The 22,616-nt window shown below is 44.8% G+C and overlaps 1 protein-coding gene across 1 annotated transcript in view; it reads left to right on the forward strand.

The window, feature by feature from the left end:
- TRAM2 (translocation associated membrane protein 2) overlaps positions 1–22,616 on the forward strand; it is a 68,468-nt gene that overhangs the window by 36,814 nt on the left and 9,038 nt on the right. The window contains exons 2-7 of the mRNA XM_039853182.1: positions 45–108; positions 12,441–12,550; positions 13,040–13,156; positions 18,992–19,050; positions 20,286–20,370; positions 20,965–21,035. Of these exons, the coding sequence (XP_039709116.1) occupies positions 45–108; positions 12,441–12,550; positions 13,040–13,156; positions 18,992–19,050; positions 20,286–20,370; positions 20,965–21,035 (506 nt within the window). The remainder of the gene's footprint in view (positions 1–44; positions 109–12,440; positions 12,551–13,039; positions 13,157–18,991; positions 19,051–20,285; positions 20,371–20,964; positions 21,036–22,616) is intronic.

Genomic DNA, 22,616 nt, shown 5'->3' on the forward strand with positions numbered 1-22,616 from the left:
GTGTCCAATACACTGAATTGGAACTTTTTTTCTTTATGTTACAGGTCACTGCCAAGACTGCCTTCCTATTTATTTTACCTCAGTATAACGTTAGTGTGCCTACAGCAGGTAAGCAAAGCACTAGTTTCTTATCTTTCCCTGGCCCTGTTAACTCTGAAGGACTTGGAAAACTTCTTTTTCCTGTGTACATGTATGATCTTTTTAGATATTTGAACTCAGCATCCAACATCCTCCCACTGTGATGATACAGCTGCAGGCCACATCCAGCCCTCAGGCCTACCACCAGGCATTAGGCATTGTTCCTCTTTCTCATTGCAAAGCACTGGGTACCCTCTTGATGAATAGAGAAGGAAGTTTTGTTAGCTGAATCTAGTTCTCTCTTCTTCATTTTTTAGTAGAGAGGTGAATTGTCTAAGCTTTAAGGTGAGATTCCTTTCTTTACCTGGCTCTACCGATGACTAGCTGATGGACTTTGGGGACAAATACCTTAACCTATGGCCTATGGAGGATGTAACCTTGAATTTTTTCTGGACTTGCTTGCCCCATCCCCCTGCCCCTACCAGTCCCTGTAGCCAGCCTCTGAGAGAAGTCACGCTTCTGGGGCAGCCAAGTCAGTTCCTTCATATGAGAATCAACTAAGGGATCCTGGCAAGAGAGGATGAAAACTTCACGGTCATGAAAGAAGGGACAGAAAATGTCATGGCCAGCAATAGTAGTCAGGAATCCAGGCAAATGCCTGCTGGTCCCAAGGCACTCTCCAGTGCTGGTGAGCACAGTGGATTATCTTGCTCAATGCCATGTGGTCCATGGTCAAAGTCAGGCTTCTCTCTCCTAGCTCTTAAAAATCTTAGTAACTAAGACACCCCTAGACCCAGCTGTACTTATGCTTTACTGATTTTAATTTTTTAAGTTTTTTAAAATCGTGGTAAAATATAGATAGCATACAGTTTACTCTCTTAACCATTTTTAAGTGTACAGTTCAGTGGCCTTAAGTACATTCTCAGTGTTGTACAACCATCACTACCATCCATCTCCAGGACTCTTCATACTGCAAAAGTAAAACTCTGTACCTATTAACTAACAACTCACAATTAAGCCCCTGCCCCAGCCCCTGGCAAACACCATTCTACTTTCTGTCTCTGAATTTGACTGTTCTAGGTACCTTGTGCACATTTAATCACATAGTGTTTATCTTTCTGTGACCACTTAAAATTTAATTTTAAATAAACGTTCAGAATACATTTATATGAGTGATACGTACCTTTTAGAGGAGATTTATAAAATACAGATAAACATAAGATAAAAGTCACAAATGACCCCACTATCCAGCAAAAAACTACGGTTAACATTTTGGCATATTGATTCATAACCCACTTCTGCTATTAGTATATCATGAACCTTTTTTCCATTTCACTAATTATTCCATTCCATAATACATTTTGAAAAGCTGTAGAGTATTTCTTAATGAGGATTACCACAAATTTTCTATTCAGTCCCATATTATTGGATATTTAAGTTTCTAGTTTTTATTTTGTAAACAGTGCTACCGTAAACATTCTTGTGTCTAAATTTTTGCATGCATTTGTGATTATTTTCTTAGGATAAATTTTTATTACTGGAATTTCTGGGTCAAGTAGTATGTAAATTTTTAAAGTTTTATATATGTATTGCCGAAATACTCTCTGCCATCTAATTCTAAGGTTATGTGATAAGGAAAAATAAAAGTCATAACAGAAGATGTTTCTGAGAAGCCGTATTTGAGCTATGTGTAGGAAGTTGTATTGGGGGTACAGAGAGACAGTCTGGGCAGAGAGATCAGCACGTACAAATGTGTCAACCGAGGAACTACCACCTTGGCACGTTTAGTAAATGAAGGCCAGTGTGACTGGAGCCAGCTAGGTTTGGTATTTTTCTAGGGAGAGGCTATTGAGTTCTGCTCCTGGAATCCTGCAGGCCAGAACAAGGCCTAGGTAAAGGTGAAAGTACATTAAAATTCATACTGAATTGAGGAGATTTCATTTACTTCAGAAAAAAAGAGAGGGTAAAGCATCGTTAAATAGCCTATCTTTTGTTTAAATCTTGTCATTTGGAGCTATTCGAAATACAAAATAAGCAAATAATCAAGAGAGACAATGAAATCAGAATAGCCTGCTTAATTTTGTTTTGAGCTCTTTAACCACCAGCCCAGTAGAGTAATGTTTGGTTTGTAAATACTAGAGGAAAGCAAACTTCTCGTGGGAAAAAAACAGTTCACAGTAATGAGTCTGTTGAAGTTGTGAATTTTAAAACCCTTCCCCCAATATCTTTAAGGCTGGAGGTGCTTGGAAATGTATCCTTGTATGACCAAGGTGAATTCTGATTTCCAAGGTTTCTTCTTTAGATAGTGTGTAACTTGTTCAAATGTTTAATGTTTAAAATTTGAATTTTAGTAGAGCAGTGGTAGAGTACTTTTCATACCAAGTACTCTTCCATTTCTAAATCCCTGTGTCTTCCATTAGCTGAGGTTTTCAAGTTTCTATGGAAAATAGCTAATGGTAATGTTGATAAATTTTCTTGCCTGTTTTGTGTTGCTCCCACTTCTACTTACTCCCTTCTTCCTAGCTCCAAGCATTTGTTCATAGGACCTCAGTAACAAAAGCACCACAAACCGAGTGGCTTCAACAACAGAAGTTTATTGTCTCACGGTTCTGGAGGCTAGGAGTCAAGATCAAAGTCAGCAGGGCCATGCTCTCTCTGAAGGCTCTAAGGGAGAATCTGTTCAGGCCTCTCTGCTAGTTGTTGTAGTTCTCCGCTTGTGGCAGCGTAACACCGATCTTCATATGACATTCACTCTGTGTGCATGTCTGTCTCTGTGCCCAAATTTCCCCTTTCTATAAGGACATCAGTCATATTGGATTAGGGGCCCATTCTCTTCTACTAATTACACTTGCAACAACCCTGTTTCCTAATCAGGTCACATTCTGGGGTGCTGGATATTAGGACTTCAATATACAGATTTTGTGGAGACACAATTCAACGCTTAACCAGCCATGAATGTATGCTTTTATCACATTATAAGTTAGTTAAGAAGTTTAAGCTTCATTCAGAGACATGAACCGAAAGAGGATATGGGCACGGTTGTTGGAGTAGGAAGTGGTGCATCCTGGTGGAGCATCAGCATCCTTGTGGTTTTCTTTAAGGTCAACAGTGATGAAGCAGGAAATGTTCCTTGTTACCTAATCCCTACTCTCTTTTTTCCCCACTTTGCCAGAAATAAAAATGCAAGAATACCAGTTAAATTTGAATTTCAGATAAACAACAAATACTTTTTTTTTTTTTTTTTAGTGTAAATATATCTCAGTATGCAGGGGACATAATTAACTAGAAAATTATTCTTCATCTGAAATTCAAGTTTAACTGGCCGTCCTGTATTTTATCTGCCTACCATACACTGCCCAGCTCTGGCAAGAAATTAAACATCGTGTTTCTGGTCTTAACCACTAGATACTCTGCTGCTTCTTTCTGATTAAAGTACCGCAAAGCCTCTGGTATTATGGCCAGAAATATATAGACTGTAAAAGGTCAACAAAGACGAGAGCTTTGATTCTTCACACAGACTCAAGGCCTGCTGGTTTCCCTTCTGATGTAGAACAGGTGACCTCAAACAGGCTAAGCATTTACAAGGTTGTTTTGCATTGTGCCACTAATTTGCTGAATTGTCTGGGACAAACCCCTTTTCACATCTGGGTTTCCATCTCTCATCTGCAAAATCGAGGGCATTGGTAAGTCTCAACTCCAGTATTTCTTGAAGACAGGAGGCCCTGGGAAGCCTCCTAAGCACTTGCCACGCACTTTGTCCACAAACCCACACCATTGATATCACCTGTGAACTTGTTAGAAATGAAGCCTCTTAGGCCCCACCACTGACCTACTGGGTCTGAACCTTTAAGTCGGGTGATTCCTGGTTAAATTCTGAGAATCACTGCTCTAAGTGCCCTGGATAAATAACTCCAAGTAGGGCTTTCAAATGACCTCATGCTTCTAACCCCAAAGATAAGACAGGGCAAACCACAAAGTCCATTGACTCATTTGCATCTTTCTTTCGTCTTCGAATTTTGGGTTTTCTCTAAGTGTTTGGTCTGAGGGGTTGGGGGAGGTGGAAGATACCATTGAGTGGATGTGGTTTCATGCCGAGGCTGCTGCTCCCTCAGAAATCATAGACATGTTTGCAAGGCAATGTGGGTAGAAATCAAGGTAGCTCTGATATTCCTGAGCCTGCCTGCTGCTGCACACCTAGAGCAAAAAAGGCTGAGGGTAGGGGTCCTCTTCCAGAGAAGGGTTTGTTTTGCAGTAATCAAAGGTGACAAGGACCCATCCACAGGCTCTGTTGGTCCCAGTTGGTTTTATGGCCACCAGCTGCTGTGTGGCATTTTGCAGCTAGAGATGAAAAGCCCAGGAACCTCCCACACCATAGCTTGGCCATTGTTCTCACGGCCCCTTCTAGGATGAGACACACTGCCCTGTAAAAACAACCACAGACAGATGGTTTTAAAGCCTCATTCAGCTGAAGGCCTTTGTCCAGGGCTCAGTGTGTTTTTGTTCCCTGTGCTGGCTGGCAGGAATTAGTCTTGTCTTGTGATTGTATCATGTACTTGGAAGATTGGCACCACATATCAAACTGAGCCCCTCTTTGTAAGATGAGCTTGGGGATGTAAAAGGGAAGAGACAGGTGGGCAACGATGGCTCTGGGGATGGAAGTCTTACTTGATTACAGAGGAAAGCTGTCCAACTCAGACCTGTGGCCTATCCAGCTGGAGGAGACTTGAGACTTGTGTAGGTTGGCTTGATCCTTTTACAGCCAGGGCAACTGAGGTGCAGAGAGTTGATTGACATTCCCAACAATATACTAGTAAGGACAGAGGAAGGGCTGGGCTGCTCACACCCCAAGCAGTCCAGGGCTCAGGGAAACTGTGGGAAAGTTAGGTTTGCCAGATGGGGTGGTGGGCACAGGGGGAACCCAACCAAGGAGGCAGAGATGTGGCTCTGTCCTGGTCCCTTGGGCCAGACAGTCACTGAGATCCTCTTTGACTCTAAGGTTCTGTCTGTTTGAACAAGAAAAAGTAAACCAGACCTCAGTGTCCCTGGCTTTATTGGAGGCCATCTGAAAAAGAGTGGGAGCTTCTGACCCAGGACTTACAGCTAACTCTGGACCTTTTTTTTTTTCTTCAGTAAAGAGACACTCCTTATTAAACTTACTATCTTAGTCTATTCATTCTGCTATAACAAAGTGCCACAGACTGGGTGGCTTATAAACAACAGAAATTTATTACTCACAGCTGGAGGCTGTGATTTATTACTCACTTCCTGGAGGCAGGAAGTCAGATTAGGGTGCCAGTGTGGTCAGGTAAGGACCCTCGTCCAGATCACAGACTTCTTGTTATATATCTTCAATAGCGGAAGGGGCTAAGAGCCTCTGTAGGGTCTCTTATAAGGCACTAATTCCATTGATGAGGTTTCCACCCTCATAACCTAAGTGTCAGAGGTAGGTCCTTTGGGAGGGGGCCCCTGGCATCAGTAGCATGGTTAAGAGTCCTAGGGCTCAGCTGCTGTGTCTGTAAATGGGGCTAATAATACTCAGGATTACTGTGAGGCGTAAATGATGTCACTTGTAAGACATGCTCACTACAGTGCCTGGCACAAAGCAAGTGTTTGTGTTATTCTAAATGAGCACCCTGATGGGAGTGCTTTTGTGTGTATGTTGGGTGGTAACTGTTTTGTTCCTTTAGTTTTGATTCTCTCTTTTGGAAGCAATCATAATGGTCTCATCTTTTTGCGTAGCATTTTACAGTTTATAAGTCAGCTGTCTCTCATTCTTAACGGCTTTGCAAGAAAAGGTAGATAGTATTATGCCCATTGTCCAGAAGTGGTAACTGAGGCAGAGAGACCCTGGACCCCATGATAGGAAACTGGCAGCTCCAGACATGAGCTTCAGGTCTTTTCATGTCTGGTCTGGGCCCCCTGGGAAAAAACAGAGCAATGAGGTGGGGAAGACACCATTTTTAAAATTTTATTCATACAAAGCCAGAAGAATTTGAAGATTTATTTACTTAAAAAATATTGAATAGAGGATAACATTCATGTGGTGGTTCAAATATAAGTCTGTACAGAAAGTCAGTGAAAGTCTTGTTCTCACCCTTCCTCCCTTCCTTTGACACCCCAATCCCCTGTGGGTAATCACTGTTGTTCCCCTGTGCGTTCTTACACAATTTCTTGTGTCACCTTCCAGTGTTTCTTTATGCAGATACAAATGCATATTTTTCTTCCCTTTCTCACATAGCAAGTAGAATACTGTATGTTCTGTCTATACCTCGTTTTTTTCCCCACTAAATAATGTATCCTGGGTATCATTTCATATCAGTACTTAGAGAACATCATCATTTTCTTCAGAAATTTTATCTAGGTATAACACATGCAATAACGTGCACATATTCTTAAGGATACAGCATGATGAATTTTTACATATGTGCACACCTGTGTAGCCATCATCCAGATCAAGGTACAGCAGTCCTGGCCTCCTCAGGCTTCTCCTAGTCAGTAACCCCCCAGAGCAACCACCGTTCTGCTTTCTAAGTCTCCTGGTTAGTTTTACCTCTTCTTAATCTTCTTTCTTTAATTTTTAAAGGCAGCTCCATTGTTTACATCAGTGCTTCTTAAATTGTAGCAGGCATCAGAATCACCAGGAGATGCTGTTAAATACAGACTCCTGGGCCATATTCCGAGAGTTTCTGATTTGTTAGGTCTGGAGTTGGTGTGCAAGAATGTGTAGCTCAGCTCACAGATCATGCTGATGGTGTTGGTCCACAGCCACACTCTGCAGTGTGTTATAACTATGCCTTATTTAACCACTCCCTTGAAGATGAAAACAATTGGGGTTGTTCCCATTAGTTTATTGTTAAACACAGTGCTGCAGTGCATAACCTTATGCACATATCATTTTGTAATGCCTGCCATTTTGAACATGGCAGGCATTAGCTATAAGATAAATTCCCAAAAGTGGAATTGCCACATCAAAGGACTGGCACATTTGTAATCTTGATAGAAACTGCCACGTTACCCTTCTAAAGAAGAGGTACATTTTGCATTCCCACCAGTAGTCTGTGAGAGTCTGTTTCCCCACAGCTTTAGCAAGAGTGCATTGTCAAGCTTTGGATTTTTGCCAATCTTATAGGTGTGAAATGATATCGCATTGTAGTTTTAATTTGCATTTCTCTTCTGTGTAAGGCTGAGCATCATTTAAATGGATAAGGGCCATCTGTGGTTTTTTTCTTTCTGCGAATTGTCTGTTCATAGCCTTTGCCCATTCTCTGTTGGATTTTTTATCTTCAAGTTCTAGGAGCTCTTTACATATTAGTAAATTAGCCCTTTGTTTATGATCTGAACTGTGAACATTTTCCCCTAGGCGATCTTTTGCCTCCTGATTTTGCTGATAGTGGGTTTTTTTCGAGTCTAAGTTCGGATAATATACATATATATTTCACATTATTTTGAATCTTTCAATATATTATAAGATTCAAAATAATATGAAAACAGAGTTGGCTGTAAGCACAGAAACCATAAAAAAGTAAATTTTACAAATCCAGATTTGAAGGGGTGAGGAAGGAAACTGGTTAAGAGAGAAGCATCTAAGTTGTGTATTGATGTTCCTTAAACAACCAGTTTTTCAGGCACAGGTAGAAGTCTCATTGGCAGATGTCTGAACTCTAAGAAGATATGAAAAACACAAGTGGCCATGAACCAGCTCAGGTCATGGGGAGGAGGTCATGGGGAGGAGGTCAGAGCCTGCACGGTGATATCAATATGCGATCGGCACATGTAAAGGCATGCAGGAGAAGTGCTTGCAGGTGACATCAGAGGAAACAGGAAAATACCTGTTAGTCATAGGAAGCAAAGCAGGAGGTCAGTAAGGCTGTTACTCCTGAAAAGGGACATCTGATAACAGGTTGTCAAAACAACCAAGCCTCTTTATTGATTATTTTAGCTCTCTTTTAAAACCGATCAGAGATAAGCAAAGCAAATGTCAATTTTGATGGGAGATAGGATAATTTATCTATAGTGAGAAGATCATTACTGAAGATGTTTTCTTCTAAACCTAGATTTATTTCTACAGTAGGGCATATTGACATACTTCTTGGGGGTGTATAGGAAGAAGACTCATAGAATATTGGTGTTGGAAAGGTATCAGGGTCATCTAGGCTGGAGAGTGCAAATTGGTGGCCTGTGATCAGAGTTGGCTTCAAATGTGTTTCCTTTGGCCAGTTTCGTGCTGGCCCATAAAGTGTTTTTAAATTTTTTGAATTAGTCATCAATATTTTAAAATCAGATAATTTCATGTGAAGATGATTTCTTTGCTTCTAAAGTATTGAGAATCTGGCCACATTGGGCTGTACCCTTCCCATGGCCACAGTGGCTGAGAAGTACCTTCCCCGCTCCCTCCTTCATCCCTTTGGGACATGTGTTTTGCAGTTTTCCACAGTTACCACTTCTCTCTAGTGTGTCCCTGACATTGAGACTGTCGGTCACCATTTATCCCAGTTTTAACTGTTGTTTTTCTTTTCTTGAGGTTAAAGGAAAGTGGATATTTCTTAAACTTGTTCCTCTCTCTAAGTGAAAATGTGAAGGGTAGACCAAGAGGATGACATGTTGAAGGAAAAACAGTGGAAAGTATTTTGGAATCCAAGACTATCCTATTTAATGCAGCAGATCTCTGTGTCGCAAGGATTTATCTTAAGACACCTGGACCACTTTGCTCATCTGTGTTACCTGCCTGGTCTCTGTAGGCATTTTGCTGCGACTTGCGACCAGAATCACCTTCTTGGTCTAATAGCTCAGAGATATATTGACACTTTCTCTTCTAAAAAATCATGATAGGTTACTGCCAAGCCATTGCTATTTTTTCTTTGAGGGATCAAGTGAGATATAGGGGCAATGCTTAAAAGAGTAGGAGCTTTAACTTGGTAGTGAGTAGATTTTTATAAGAATTAGTGGGCAACCAAACATTTAAAAAGAAAAAAGAATCAAAAACATCAACTTATTTATAGACTCCTAGAACACAATGTTACAGCTGCCATAGCGCTGTCGAAAGCAGAAGAGGCCAAACCAATTTACTTTCTTGCTCTGATCAAAAGTAGGAAGATAGCAGATAAGGGGAAGCAGTAGAGATAATGTATATGAATCAGAGCAGAGCTTCGGAGTGTTTGCTATGCTGCTGCTAGTTAGGGGTTGTAGGAGACAGAGATCAAAGGAGCAGCTTCTTACCAGAAAGGACATGGGATCCAGGGAGGGCACGAGGGGGTTGGGTTGACCCCGAGGAGGCTTTTGGTCACTGGGAGACATGAGAAATGGCCCATGTCCTCTAATTCACTGAACCCTGTTTCTTCATCAGTTTTCCTTGCCTGTCTCATGAGATGGTTATGAGGATAAAGCAAGACAACACATGCTGAAGAATTGTGAAACTGTGGAGGGCTACAGATTACAGATGAGATTCCAGAAAGAACTTAAGAATCATTCCCCACAGCCAGTACATCAGCTGTTTTTTTGGTTCCATCCCCCACATCTATCTGAACTTGTCTTCTCTCCGCCGCTCTGCCACCATTCTGGTGCATGGTTCCCACCACGCCCTTGGCCTGGAGTCCCTGCAGGTGCCTTCTGACTGCTCTCTAGCTTCCACCCTTGCCTCTCCAACCCATTTCACATGCTGCAGGAGAGGGATCTTTATAAGTACCTAGGTGACTAAAATCCTCCAGTAGCTTTCCATTGCCTTTCAGATACTTTGCCGTGACCTGTAAGGGGGCCCTTTGTCACAAGGCCCTCCCACCTCTGCGGCCTGCCCCACCCCTGCTCTTCAACTTCACTCCATTCCTCAGTCCATCGGCTCTTCCCGCAAAGGGCCTGCACTCCGCCCTCACCAGCCCTCTCCCCTTACACACCTTGACTTTTGTGCCCCTTCTTGGACCACCCTTCCTCGACCACCCTCTGCTCTTTGTTATTTCCCCCTCAGTCTCAGTCCACGCCAGAGCACTTATTACACCTGGGCACTGGTATTTGTTTTTTATTAAATTATGGTAAAATACACATAATACAAAATTTACCATCTTTACCATTTCTGAGTGTACAGTTCAGTAGTGTTAAGTGCATTGTTGGGCAACCAGTCTTGCAAAACTGAAACTTTGTACCCATTAAATATCAGCTCTCCATTTTCCTTTCCCCAGCCCCTGGCGACCACCATTCTCCTTTCTGTTTCTGTGAGTTGGACTGGTATAGGAACTTCATATGATGGGATCATACAGTATTTGTCTTTTTTTTGACTGGCTTATTTCATTTAGCATAGTGTTCTCTAGCTTCATCTGTGTCATAGCATATGACAGGATTTCCTTACTGTTTAAGGCTGAATGATATTCTATTGTATGTGTATACCACATTTTGTTTTTCTCTTTACCTACTGAGGGACACTTGGGTTGTTTCTCCCTTTGGCTGTTGTGAGTAATGCTTCTATGAACGTGAGTGTACAAATATTTCTTCAGGATCCTGCTTACAGTTCTTTTGAGTATACACTCAGAAATGGAATTGCTGGATCATATGGTAGTTCTGTTTTTAATTTGAGGAACCACCATACTGTTTTCCATAGTGATCCAGGTAAGGAACCACAGGGGCCTGAATGAAGAGAGAAGAATGGAGGAAGATGGGCCGTAAGGGATAGAAAACCATTAAGCTCCCTGACTGATGTCTTTATCTCTAGGCACAGTGCTATCTGCTGCTGTCAGAGTAAACTTTCCAAAACTCAAATTCATCATTTTCCTGTTGAATTTGATTTCTTTGATGTTTCTATGTTGCCTTCAGGATAAAGTTCACACCTTTTCACATGGCACCCAGGCCATTCACAGCAGCCTCTTCACCTGCCATGACAGCCTCCCCTGTTCCCACGGCACTTTAGTCTCATTCTCTGCATCCTTTGCAGGTGCTGCCTCCTCAGCCCAGGATGCTTCCCCTACTCCCGTCCCTGACCACCCCTACTTAATCCTGGATTTTCTGTTCTCTGTGACCTGCTAGCCCATCACCTCCACCCCAGCTAGAGTCAGGCCCTCATCTGCTTTGGCTCCCTGTGTTGCCGTGTTAACTTCTTGGTACCACATGCTTGTCTGTAGGTAATGATACAGATACATTTGCTTGTCAGTCTTCCAGCAGCCTCTGCATATTTCAACAGTCCAGTGCCTCTCACAGGTGTTGTCCTTACCACCCCTCTCACCCCCTCACCACTGCCCACTGTCACATTCTCCCAGTCCAGCGATTTGACTCTCAGAATGACCCAATCAGTTCTACTTCATTCCGTGGCCACCCTGAAATCCATCGACCTTCTGGTAACTGCATCTTAGCAAAGACAGATGACTCATGTGTGTATGACTCAGCGCGAATGCAGCACAGTTGGAAAGATGGCCTGTGTGCCTGCTGGCGGGAGGGGATTTTACTGAGCACCAGAGATCCAGATCTGAGTTCACAAGCTCTTGCAACCCTGTGGCCTGCCAACTGGAAAATGCGGGTGTAAATCCTCCTCTGTCTGTGGAGAAAGAGACTATCTAGCAGAGCTTTATGAGACATCTATATCTGGGATTCCATCTAAGTGATTACTATTAAATAATATTTTAATAAACCACCATTTATTTCATGCTTACACCATGTTTATAGGCACCATGGTAAACATCTTGCCTATAAATTATATATTTTATTCTCACAATAATGCAATTCTCCCAACATCAACAACAGAAACAATAGCAAGTACATGTATAGCAGTTACTTTGTGCCAGGCCCTGTTCTAAGCACTTTGCAGTTATTAATTCATCTAATTCTCACAATAACCCTTTGATACAGGAATTACTTTTACCCTCATTTTACAGATGAGGAAACAGGCAGAGAAAGGTCATGTGTAGGGGTGCCCCTAAATGCCATAGGAAGTAAATGACAGAGCTGTGATACCAACTCAGGCTTTTGGGTCCAGACTCTTAATCTTCACGCTATGCTTTCTCCATGAAGCATAACTATAATCCATTTTACAGGGGAGGAAACTGCAGCTCAGAGAGGTTGCTCATTTATCCATAGTCACACAGCCAGTGTGATTGAGATCAGTTGTCTCCATCCCCTGGCCTGTAACCACTGTGTTCTCCTGTCCAGACTCAGGAGATGCAGTCATCAAAAAGCGTGGTATGCTTGGTTCTCCTTAGTCCTCCCCATTGGCACTTCCCAAGGGCCAAGACTTTGGTTGGGTAGGAGTCTAGGGAAGAAGCTCTTTCTTCTAAGTCTGGGGTTTACAGAAAAAGGGAAGCATTTTCCTTCAGATCTCCTTTCACTTTTGGGTCCCAGAGTGTTTCTTCACACCAAGGATGCTGACGTGGCTATTATTATCTCCTCAGACAGCGAAACCGTGCACTACCACTACGGGCCGAAGGACCTGGTTACGATCTTGTTCTACATCTTCATCACCATCATCTTGCACGCCGTGGTTCAGGAGTACATTTTAGATGTGAGTGACGTGTCTAGATTCTGAAACTGGGGCGATGTCTTGGATTAGAGGAGCCCACGTAGGAGAAAGCTGCAGCTCTGAACTTGTTTGCCCCCTAATTTGCATGCCCTGGTTAGACCTGTTGACCAGATGGTCTCTGTCTCCTCTCACAGCCTTCTTTAGTCAGCGCTTGCAACAGCAGTATTTATTACATGGGGAGAGAGCTGTCTGAAATATGACAGGACAGCGTCCTTATGGGTCTGTCATACGTAGCCTGGTTGGGGGCTACTTTCTTGACATCTAGGCTGAAGACGTTAACCCTGCTGCTTTCTTAAAACACTTGCATTAGACTAAGCACTGTGTGCACACACAGTAGGCTTGCACTGAAGAACTTGTATTATGGCTGACTTCAGACTTCAGCCCTTTCATGGAGAGGAACTGGAGTTTGAAACCTGCCTGTTACCAGTATACTCATATATATTAATACGTGGAATTCTCTTTATTCTTTAGAAAATCAGCAAACGGCTTCATCTCTCTAAGGTCAAACACAGCAAGTTCAATGAATCTGGACAGCTGGTCGTCTTTCATCTCAGCTCAGTGATATGGTGCTTCTACGTGGTGGTGACGGTGAGTGGTCCTCGGGACTGCGGAAGGGTGGTGCCTGGGCCGCCAGGCAGCATGGCTCAACTTGGATTGCTAATAAGATCACCTCAAAGGGCTTAGCTGGAAAGAAAAAGGAGTAAGGAGCAGTGTGGAAACTTGGAGCAGTTTCTTAAAACTGAAGCTATTTTTGTATTCTCATGGTATCGTGGTGAGAAAGAGGCCAAATGATAGAGCTGGAGAGAGTCAACTTGTCCGGAAAACAATTACTTGTTATAGTTATTGTGCGAGGTTACAGTAATGGTACTATGTATCTAGATAGCACTGTCATTTTACAGGGCCCTCCCACAAATGCTGTCCCATAAGATAAGTTTTATGTTCATTTGGGTACCCGTGTTATGGATTGTAGAAACCCACACTTAAGTTTCCCCGTGTGCCCATGCTCACGTGCCTTTGAAGTAGCAAGGACAGGGCTTGGACCTGGGAGTGTCTGGTTCTAAGTCCAGTGCACTTTGTTTTACCCTGTTGGCCTGCAAACAAGGCCAGCATCCTCTTGTCTACACATCAAACCCTGTGAGAGTCGTTCCATTCTCACAAATGCCTGGAAGACCAGTCAAGTGATCTACCTCCCTTTTCTATACAGTAGGACTCTTATTTCAAACAGCCTTTGATACAGCAAAATTCCTTCGTGCAAAGGAATGTGACGGCCCTTTGGGATTCTCTGTAACAAGATCCGGCCTGTCCTGTTAGGAAGTATTTAATTAGCATCCCTCCTCCACCCACCCTCTCTCACCACACCAGCACCACCTGTCTGTAACCTGGTCTGTTTTTCAGGAGCTAGGCTTGTTCTATGAGAAATCCAGGCCTGGGGTTGGAAAATACAGCAGCCCTGTGTGACCATTTATAAATTTCCTTTGCTGCCTTTTACTGACACCCTCACTCCTGTTGTCTTCCTTCAGTGACAGTGATGAGCTTTCACACCCCAAGGAGCTCTCTGCCTCTGGAGCTGAATGTTGAATTCATATTCTCAAAACGTCAACATGTTCTTTTGTACATTGTTTTTATTTCTGTTATCATTTAATCACGAAACAGTTTCGAAACAGTTTTCCTGAACAGAACACTAGGAATTTTGAACGCAGGACCTAAGACTTCTGTCCTCTGAAGCAGGGCTGACGTGTTACTCTGTCCCACGGACTTACAGGTAGTCTGTGCGAGTAGCGCCCCCTGCCATTGTGCAGTGCACATTCTGACCCTGCGAAGTCTAGGTACTGCTGGATTTCATACCTCTCCCCACTGCTTGGTGTTTGGTTCATGCCTGCCTCTGGAGGCCCTGAGCTGCTCTGAGACAGAACAGCTTCAGGGTACCACGCACATTTAACTGGTCTTTCAAGAGAAGCATTGCCTCATCTCTGAATGAATCACTTTTACCCTTTCTACCTCACCCCAGACATTCCACAGCAGCTGTGACACATTTAGACCAGATTGGAGGCCAACAGCCAAGTTACTTAACACTCCTTCCAGAGTGTAAAATGCTCAACTGCTCTGTCTTTGCTTCTCTCAGCCTTCAAGGGCTTGAAAATGATGATGCTAATTAGTCTGGGAGAATGTAGCACTTTTCTTGGGGAAGCTCATAACAGGCTTTTATTATGGTGAGAGCCAGTTCCCTACTCAACATCTCCAACAGGAAATGGAGACCTAGGGGACCCTGGAAACCTCCTGTGACCCCAGCTCCTAATAATAATACCATGTAGCTCCTAGCCCTCACCTACTCCATCTGTACCATTCTGTATGGAATGAAAACAGTTGAAGAAGAGAGGGTAGTTTTGTAAAAGAAGTGAAAATAGCTAGGTGTTTTTTTTAATCTTATTTTTTGTTTTGATGCACGTTTTACTTGGTTCTTCTCTTTCACCCTTCATAGCCAGTTCATCAGCAGGCCCTGCCAACCCTTTCTCCAGAACACACTGAGGTTGCGTTGGTTGCTTTCTACCTGCACCTCCATCTCCCATCCAGTGGTTCTCTCCAGGGGAGATTTTGCCCTCCAGGGGACATTTGGGAATGTGCTACTGGCATCTAGTGGGTAGAGGCGAGGGGTGCTGCTAAATATCCTATAGTGCACAGGACACTCACCACGACAAAGAATTACTCAGTCTCAGATATCATTGGTGCCAAGGTTGGGAAACCCTGACCTGTAGTCCAGGCCACCATCGGCTCTGGCCCGGATCACTAAGTATCTCCCTTCTAGACGGAGGCTGTTTCTCCTCCTACACCCTCCCATCTCAGTCCATTTTCTGCTCAGCCAGACAGATCTTTTTAGCATGTAAATCACATTATGCATTCCTCTGCTTAAAATCCCCCATCCTACTTGCAGTGAAATTTTTTCTTCCTGACTCTTGTGCTCCAGGCCCTGCTGGCCTTGCCCATCTCATCCCACTGGCCCCAGCCCCACCGTTCTTCCCTTGGCTGCTATGACTCTCCTGCTGTTTCTGCCTCCCGGGCTTTGCACGGTTGTTGTTCCTCTGATCAGATCTTCTGTCCTCTGACGTCTCATGGCTGGTTCCTTCTTGCTGGCTACGCCTCTACCTAAATGTCGCCTCCTCAGAGAACCCCCACAATTTGTGTCCATTACTGTGGTGTTTTTCTTGTTCACGTGCATATTCTTTGCTGTCTGCCTTTCCCACTAGACTCTGAGCTGCTTGCGAGCAGGCACCATGCTCCCTGCTGTATCCTAGTACAGTGCATGGCACAAACTAACTGCTCACTAAATATTGGTTGTGAAAATGAACGGACTGCAAATGCATCTTCTTGCTCTGTCCTTCAACAATTTTGAAAGTAATGGACCGCTTTTATAAACGTCATAGATGATCATTCTTAAAAAAAAGTAAGCAATACATGAAAGTTGAAAAAAGAAAGCAAAAATTTACCCCAAATCCCTCACTCCAGAAATAACCAGTTTTATATTGGTGTTTGATTCAGACGTTTTTCTCTGCATTTATACAGGTGGAGTGATAGGAGTGTGGCAAGGTGGATGGGCTGACTTCCTTGGGGTACCTCACTTCATATTTTAAAACCTAAAGTCCAGTGCTTAGTGAGAACGTGGTAGAGGGAACACCTTGAACGCTGGTGCTTGTGTTAGGGCTGAGTTCTGCTAATGGACTAATTACTTAAACTGGAACTCTAGTACTTGGTTGTACCCGTAGGACAAATGCTATGAGGTACGTCTGAATCTAGGAAGCAACTGTTATGACTGGATTCTGCTGTTTCTATGGTTCTTGTTCTTCATACACCAAAAAGGAAGGCTGTCGGAGGAGGGGGAAAGGGAGAGATTGTTCCAGTTCAGGCCTCACTTAGCTCATAGGTCGATTTGTAGAACTAGAAGAGAACAAAGGATTTCAAAAGTTCCCGCAGACACTCTGCCAGTACCTGTCCGTGGGTGGGAATTGGGGTCGGTTATAGGTGCTCCCTCTGCCACACCTGGCTCCTTGGGTGCTCAGGTACTTGGCATGCCTGCCCCAGGCCCCTCTCAGGCAGCTGCCTGGCCCGAGGTCTGGAAAAGGCTGTTCTCAGAGCAGTGAGTCATTTTTCCTCTGGCTCCCCATGCTCTCCTCCCTCCACCCCCTCCTGCATAGTCCCAGAAGACTGGACATTCGCAAGCAAGCAAGCAGCATTTTTCTGGGGACTTTGCTTGCTGGCTTCAAAGTTCTGACCTCCTAGTCTCCTAAGTAAAGGGGCCAAGCTGGGGAGGGTTCCTGTTTAAAATCACAAGATCATTTGGGCTTTAGATTTCTCTCGGTGCTGCCTCTCTTGGCCAGTCTTTTTTTGGCAGAAATTCTTCTACCTCAGTCCCAGAAGTACCATTTTCCTCCTTAAATACTTCACTGCTTCCTCTAGGAAGGAACGTTTTCACCTCTGTGATTTCCCTGGAATGAGGTAGAGAGTGGAAGACCACGAATTGCTGTGTGCCCAGGTCCAACATTTTCACGAAGCCACGTGTGTGATTGGCCGGGTTGTATGGCAGCCATGTGGGCTCCTCCAGCTTCACATGCCCCAGAGCCTCAGTCTGTGTGTGATGGTGGGAGTAAAGGCGGTAGTAATGAGAAGAGACTAGATAGAAATGAGGCTGAGGGTTTGGGATGATAACCTTTCGTTTAGATCTAAGTTTCCATGGCTACGCTGGCGCATGTGCATGATCGGACGACCTATCAGGTTCTTGTATTAATGAGGCCCTAGGTTGTGGGATTGGGGTTGTGGACAGTACTGGAAATGTCCCAGAGTGGGTGGATCAGTCCTCACTGGGAAGTAAACTGAGGAGCTGATGGATAGTATAACCTGGAGTACTTCTCACTAAACTGTGTTGGCTGCCTCTTTCTCCTGAGCACTGCCTACCTGCTGTTCTCAGCCTCTTCATGAAAGCCACCGGCTTCATTAATTTTTTGACTTAGTGAAGCAACCAGGCCTGAGGTTTTTGGACCAGGAAGTTGGTGGCCCAGCTCAGATTTCAGCTGTGCCGCTGAAAAATCGTCTTGATTCAAGAGATCCTTCCCGTCTGTCCCATTGTTTTCCTGGTTCTAAAATGAGTTCATACTAACCTGTCCTTCGGTGGTTCATTTCCTCATGTGTTTCATAATCTTGGATTGTAAACTCATCTTTAGCAAGGTTTTATGTGTGAGAATCCTGTACATTCTAAGATGAGAGTATGTCCCAATGATATCACTGGCTCACAACACTACTATTAATACTAATTTCATAGCCTGATGATTCCTGGATCACACAGGTGCTATAAATCTGAACTCCAAACCCATGTGAAAGTGAACCTGAGGTTACAAATTTTTAGGGGATAATATTTCTGTTTTCATCCTGAGCCCAGGATGAGGCGGCAGCTTCTTCATCTTCCTGTGTTGGTCGTCAAACTCTTTGCGGTCTACTCTTTCTCTGAGGTTGTAGCGCTTTAAGGGTCCCAATTTTTATACAAGGGTCTCAGATGTCACCTCCCAAGGCACAATCTTCTGTTTCCACATGGGCATAGAGACCTTGGCCCTCCACCTTTACCTTATTGCTATAACTTTTAGCTCCCTGTCCTTTTTGGGGTCCCAGAGGTTTTTCCTTTCTTATTGTAAGCTCTGCTTTGCATTTAAAAGAATATTTATTACATTTCATCCAGCATTTCTAGACGTTTTGTGATGAGAGGTTTTCGGGTTATATTCCTTTACTCTATAAGAGGCCCTGGGCTAGTTGCCAAAGATAAAGAAGGGCAGGAAAAGTTCAAAGGCTGCAGGAACTTGCATAGCAATAACAATGCAGTGTGATATGTTACGCTTATGAGGCCTATGGGGTGAGGCGTCATAGCGAGGCCCATGGTGATGTGAAAAGCCAAACTAGGCTTTTTCCAGTGGACGGTGATTCTGGAGTCCATTTGCTTATTCATTCTCCAAGCATTTCCTGAGTGCCACATGCTAGGCATAATACTGGACACTGACACATAAACATACGTAACTGTCACATTTATTTCTAACAATAACTGGGAGGGCAAGTATTTTTATCCTCATTTTACAGATGAGCCAACTGAAGCTTGGGGACTAACTTGTTTAGAGCTTGTAGCTAGTGTGATTATAAGGCCCACATCCAGGTACAGATTCCTAACCCCAGCAGACCTCTTCCTACTCCATCACCTCTGTTTCACAGTAAAGACACTAGCCAGATGCCAGCGGGTCTGGCAATGGAGAGGTCCTTCATTCTCACGGTTCCTGTTCCTTTGTCTTTCCGGCAACTGGAGATTAGGTGCGTCCCTGACCCCTGGGTCTGCTCAGGGCCCCAGTAGGTCTCACATTCACATCTCTAAATGCCATCTCTTCTCTCCCACCACAGGAAGGATATTTAACAAACCCGAGAAGCCTTTGGGAAGACTACCCGCATGTGTACCTCCCGTGAGTATGCTCATGACTAGGTCCCTAGGGAGGAGCCAGCTGGTCCACTGGCTTCCTCATCCTAAAATGTGGCCAGAATACCAGGGTGCCAGCTGGATGGGGACCAACCATACCCCGAGCCTGTTAGGGCACAGTATCATGGAAAGCAGACTTGTCTGGGAGCTGCTTTCTCCTAGTCCCCTTGACTTGAGAATCTCAGAATGAAGTGTCATCTGCACTAGCCCCTACCTCAGAGGTACCATCTTAGCTCAGGCTGCTATAACAGAATACCATAGACTGGATGGCTTATAAATAACAGAAATTTATGTCTCACAGTTCTGGAGGCTGGGAAGTCCAAGATCAGGGCGCCCACAGTTTCAGTGTCTGGTGAGGGCCCACTTCCTGTTCATACACGGCCTTCTTCTCTCTGTGTCCTCACAGGGCGGAGGCGGAGAGGGAGCTCTCTGGGGCCTTTTTTACAAGGACATTAATCCCACTCATGAGGGCTCTGCCCTCATGACTAAATCATTTCCCAAAGGCTCCACCTCCTGATACTGTTACACTGGGGATTCAGATTTCAACAGATGAATTTTGAGGGGGACACAGACTTTCAGTCTGTAGCAGGTTCCTAAACCATGTGAGAGATACAGAAGCAGAGAATCTCTATAAAGTTCTCCGGCTTCGTACCTTCTTGGTGACTCACTCAAGTTCACAGCACATCTTCTCTTCCTGCCTTCCATGGCTGGTGCTTCATTGGAGGTAGCATCCCCTTCCTGTCCTGTTCCAGATGAGACACCCAGAGGGCAACGGCTGGTTCCATGTCCTCAGGAGACCACTCTTTGCCTTTCCTCAGACTCTGTAGAACAATGACTACAGAGGTCTTAAAGCTGAGTGAGATCCTTCCTTTGCTACTTCGATCCATTTGTTCTTCAGTATATTTGCCCCGCCCTCTTCTCCACTGACAGTGCTCTAGACTCAGCTTTCTCCTCAGCCTTCTCTTCTCCAGGCTGAAGACCCACCTCTTCTGCCTTCTCTTCATCATTTTTGTTTCTTTCCATGGACTTTCTGTGTCCCTTTAAGTGGTCTTGTCTGTGGAGCAGGGTCCCCAGGCCCAGCGGTGTGGTGCTGGCAGACCTTCTTGCCTCCTTTTCTCGTTCCTCCCAGGCCTGGCCCTTGCCTTCCTCTCCTGCGTTTAGCAAACACTGCAGGGACATTTTTCTCCATCCCTCTCGTGTAACTCTCTCCCTTGTCTCCAGCTTCCAGGTGAAGTTTTTCTACCTGTGCCAGCTGGCCTACTGGCTGCACGCACTTCCTGAGCTATACTTCCAGAAGGTACGGAAGGTGAGTACTCGTTTCCCCCTCTTGAAACCATTTGTCCTCCCCTCCCCTCCTGCTGTTCCCAGTAGTTCTCTGTCCCTCCTTTAGAAGCACAGAGCATTGGGTGGAGATGGGGTTGTGTTGGCGGGCTGAGTAAAATGCTGAGTCAGCCCTTGTCGAAGTCTCCAGGAAGACCTCCATGAGAGTTTCTCTTGCCTGCCTCCACACCAGACATGTATGTGGCTTTGAGGGAGTTCTAACTCTCATCTTCTGGGTGGCGGATGGAAAAGTTTTTGCCTTTCCCACAGTCTTTTTTTTTTTAATAGCTTCCTTCTGAATTATTTCCAAAAGCCCTGTTCCCCAGTCCCTGTCCCTTCTTTCTCAACCCAACCCTGCCCTCTGACTACGGACCCGAAGCTGCTGCCTCACCCTCAGACTTAATCAGCAGCCTGGTGCACAGGCCTCTGCCATGATCTGGGACTGCCTGTGTTAAAGCAGGCTAGCCCTGCGGCCATGGTGAAGGTGGCCTGGCCTGCCCTCACCCCTCCACACTCCCCTCCATTCCTGCATCTTCAGTTAGGGATGAGAACATTCTCTGTCTGCTTCTTTTGTTTGCAGGAGGAAATTCCCCGCCAGCTCCAGTACATTTGCCTGTATCTGGTCCACATAGCCGGAGCATACCTCCTAAAGTGAGTGAGACTCCAGCAGCAGCCACATCTTGCCCTCGTGTCTATGCATCTCTCCAGACCTTCATTCAATTAGCAGGCATTTATTAGATGCCTTCTATGTGCCAAACACCAGGCTTAGACCGGGAATACAGAGATGGATGATCGAAGATTTCTTTGTCTTTAGTGGTTCATTCTCAGCCTAGTAGGAGACAGTTGCAGACATAGTAGGAGGACAGTTGAGTGTGATAAGCGCTATACTGTGTCATCTGCCAGGGAAACCCAGAACAGCAACTATCTCAACCTAAGACAGCCAGGGGAAGCTTCTGAGGGATGTTGGCACTTGATCTGTGGCCTTTTAGGTGCAAGGCATCCTGAAGCTGTGACCAGTGGCGGAAGCTGTCAGAGCTCGCAGCCCTGGAACCCCCTTCCCTTTGATTTGTAATGAAATGTAGAGTAGTCCCTTCTTGGTTGTTCAGAAGTCAAGAGAATTGCTATGGTGTTTGGCTTTGGATGTCTTTTCTATGAAAAGATTCATATTGATGAATAGGATATGCCATCACTAATTTGGGTTTTTCTTGGATGTTGTCATGCAGTATAGCAGAAATACCCTCTACTTTCTCTAGACTGGCGTTTTGGGAACTTGAGCATTGTGTAGCTTTCTGCTAAGGAACCTGGAGGTCCTGGTGCCCATGATCTCCTAGGTCCTCACAGCAGGCACCTTGTGAGGATGATGGATTCTGGGTAACAGGGTCAGGAGGAAGGCAGGTCTCAAACCTTCTCACTCATCTCTGGAGGCCTAGAGCAGCATCAATTCCTAGATGGGTGTGGAGGGGCGAATGCTGGGTGGTGGGGTCACCTCCGCCTTTGTGTTGATGCCCATATGTCACCTGCAAAATAGGTCCGAGGAAGCCAGTCTGCCCTGTGACCCCAGCAGTATGTGGCGAGGGCCCGGATGAGAATGTATAGGCAGGTCCTAATAGAAGGAAAGCTTCCTCCTGCTGTTGGATTCCTGCTGTATCACCACTTCTTCTTCCCAAAGATGTGAGATGCTCCACTCCACATCTGACATGTCATAGGGAAAGAGAAGGGCAGCAGCTGACCTTGTTTGTGCTGAGTTCTGTGAATTCTTGTTTTGGAATGAGAATAGGACTGAGAGGGCAGGGAGCAGCAGGTCCTCCAAAATCACACCTGTCCCGTTCTCAGTGAGGCTGGCACCATTTGAAGGTGCAGTTGTGTCTCTGCTCATTTGGGTACCGTGACCTTCTTTCCCTTCTGTCCTTGTTCTTGTTTTCAGAAGTGAGTGTGGGGAAAGGAGAAGCCCTTGGCTACAGAATTTCCCACAGAAGACGGGCCTTTGAAGTGCAGAATGATGTGGGGTCTTGTTTTGGTGAAGAGCTTGGCTTTTGGAGGCCTTTACTCACTCAAAATAGACTGAGCCCTCCTGTGGGCTGGGGGCTGCTTTAGGAGCTGCAGTTATATCTGGGTGAAGGCAGACAGACACAGCTCTCCTGGGGTGTCTGTTCTCACGGGAGGCAGACCATAAATAAGGAAATAAGTAAATAGTTTCCTGTGTGGTAAGTGCAGTGAAGAAAATAAAGCAGG

Source organism: Pteropus medius, unplaced genomic scaffold (assembly GCF_902729225.1).
Source record: "Pteropus medius unplaced genomic scaffold, Ma_sr-lr_union100, whole genome shotgun sequence".
Taxonomy (NCBI): domain Eukaryota; kingdom Metazoa; phylum Chordata; class Mammalia; order Chiroptera; family Pteropodidae; genus Pteropus; species Pteropus medius.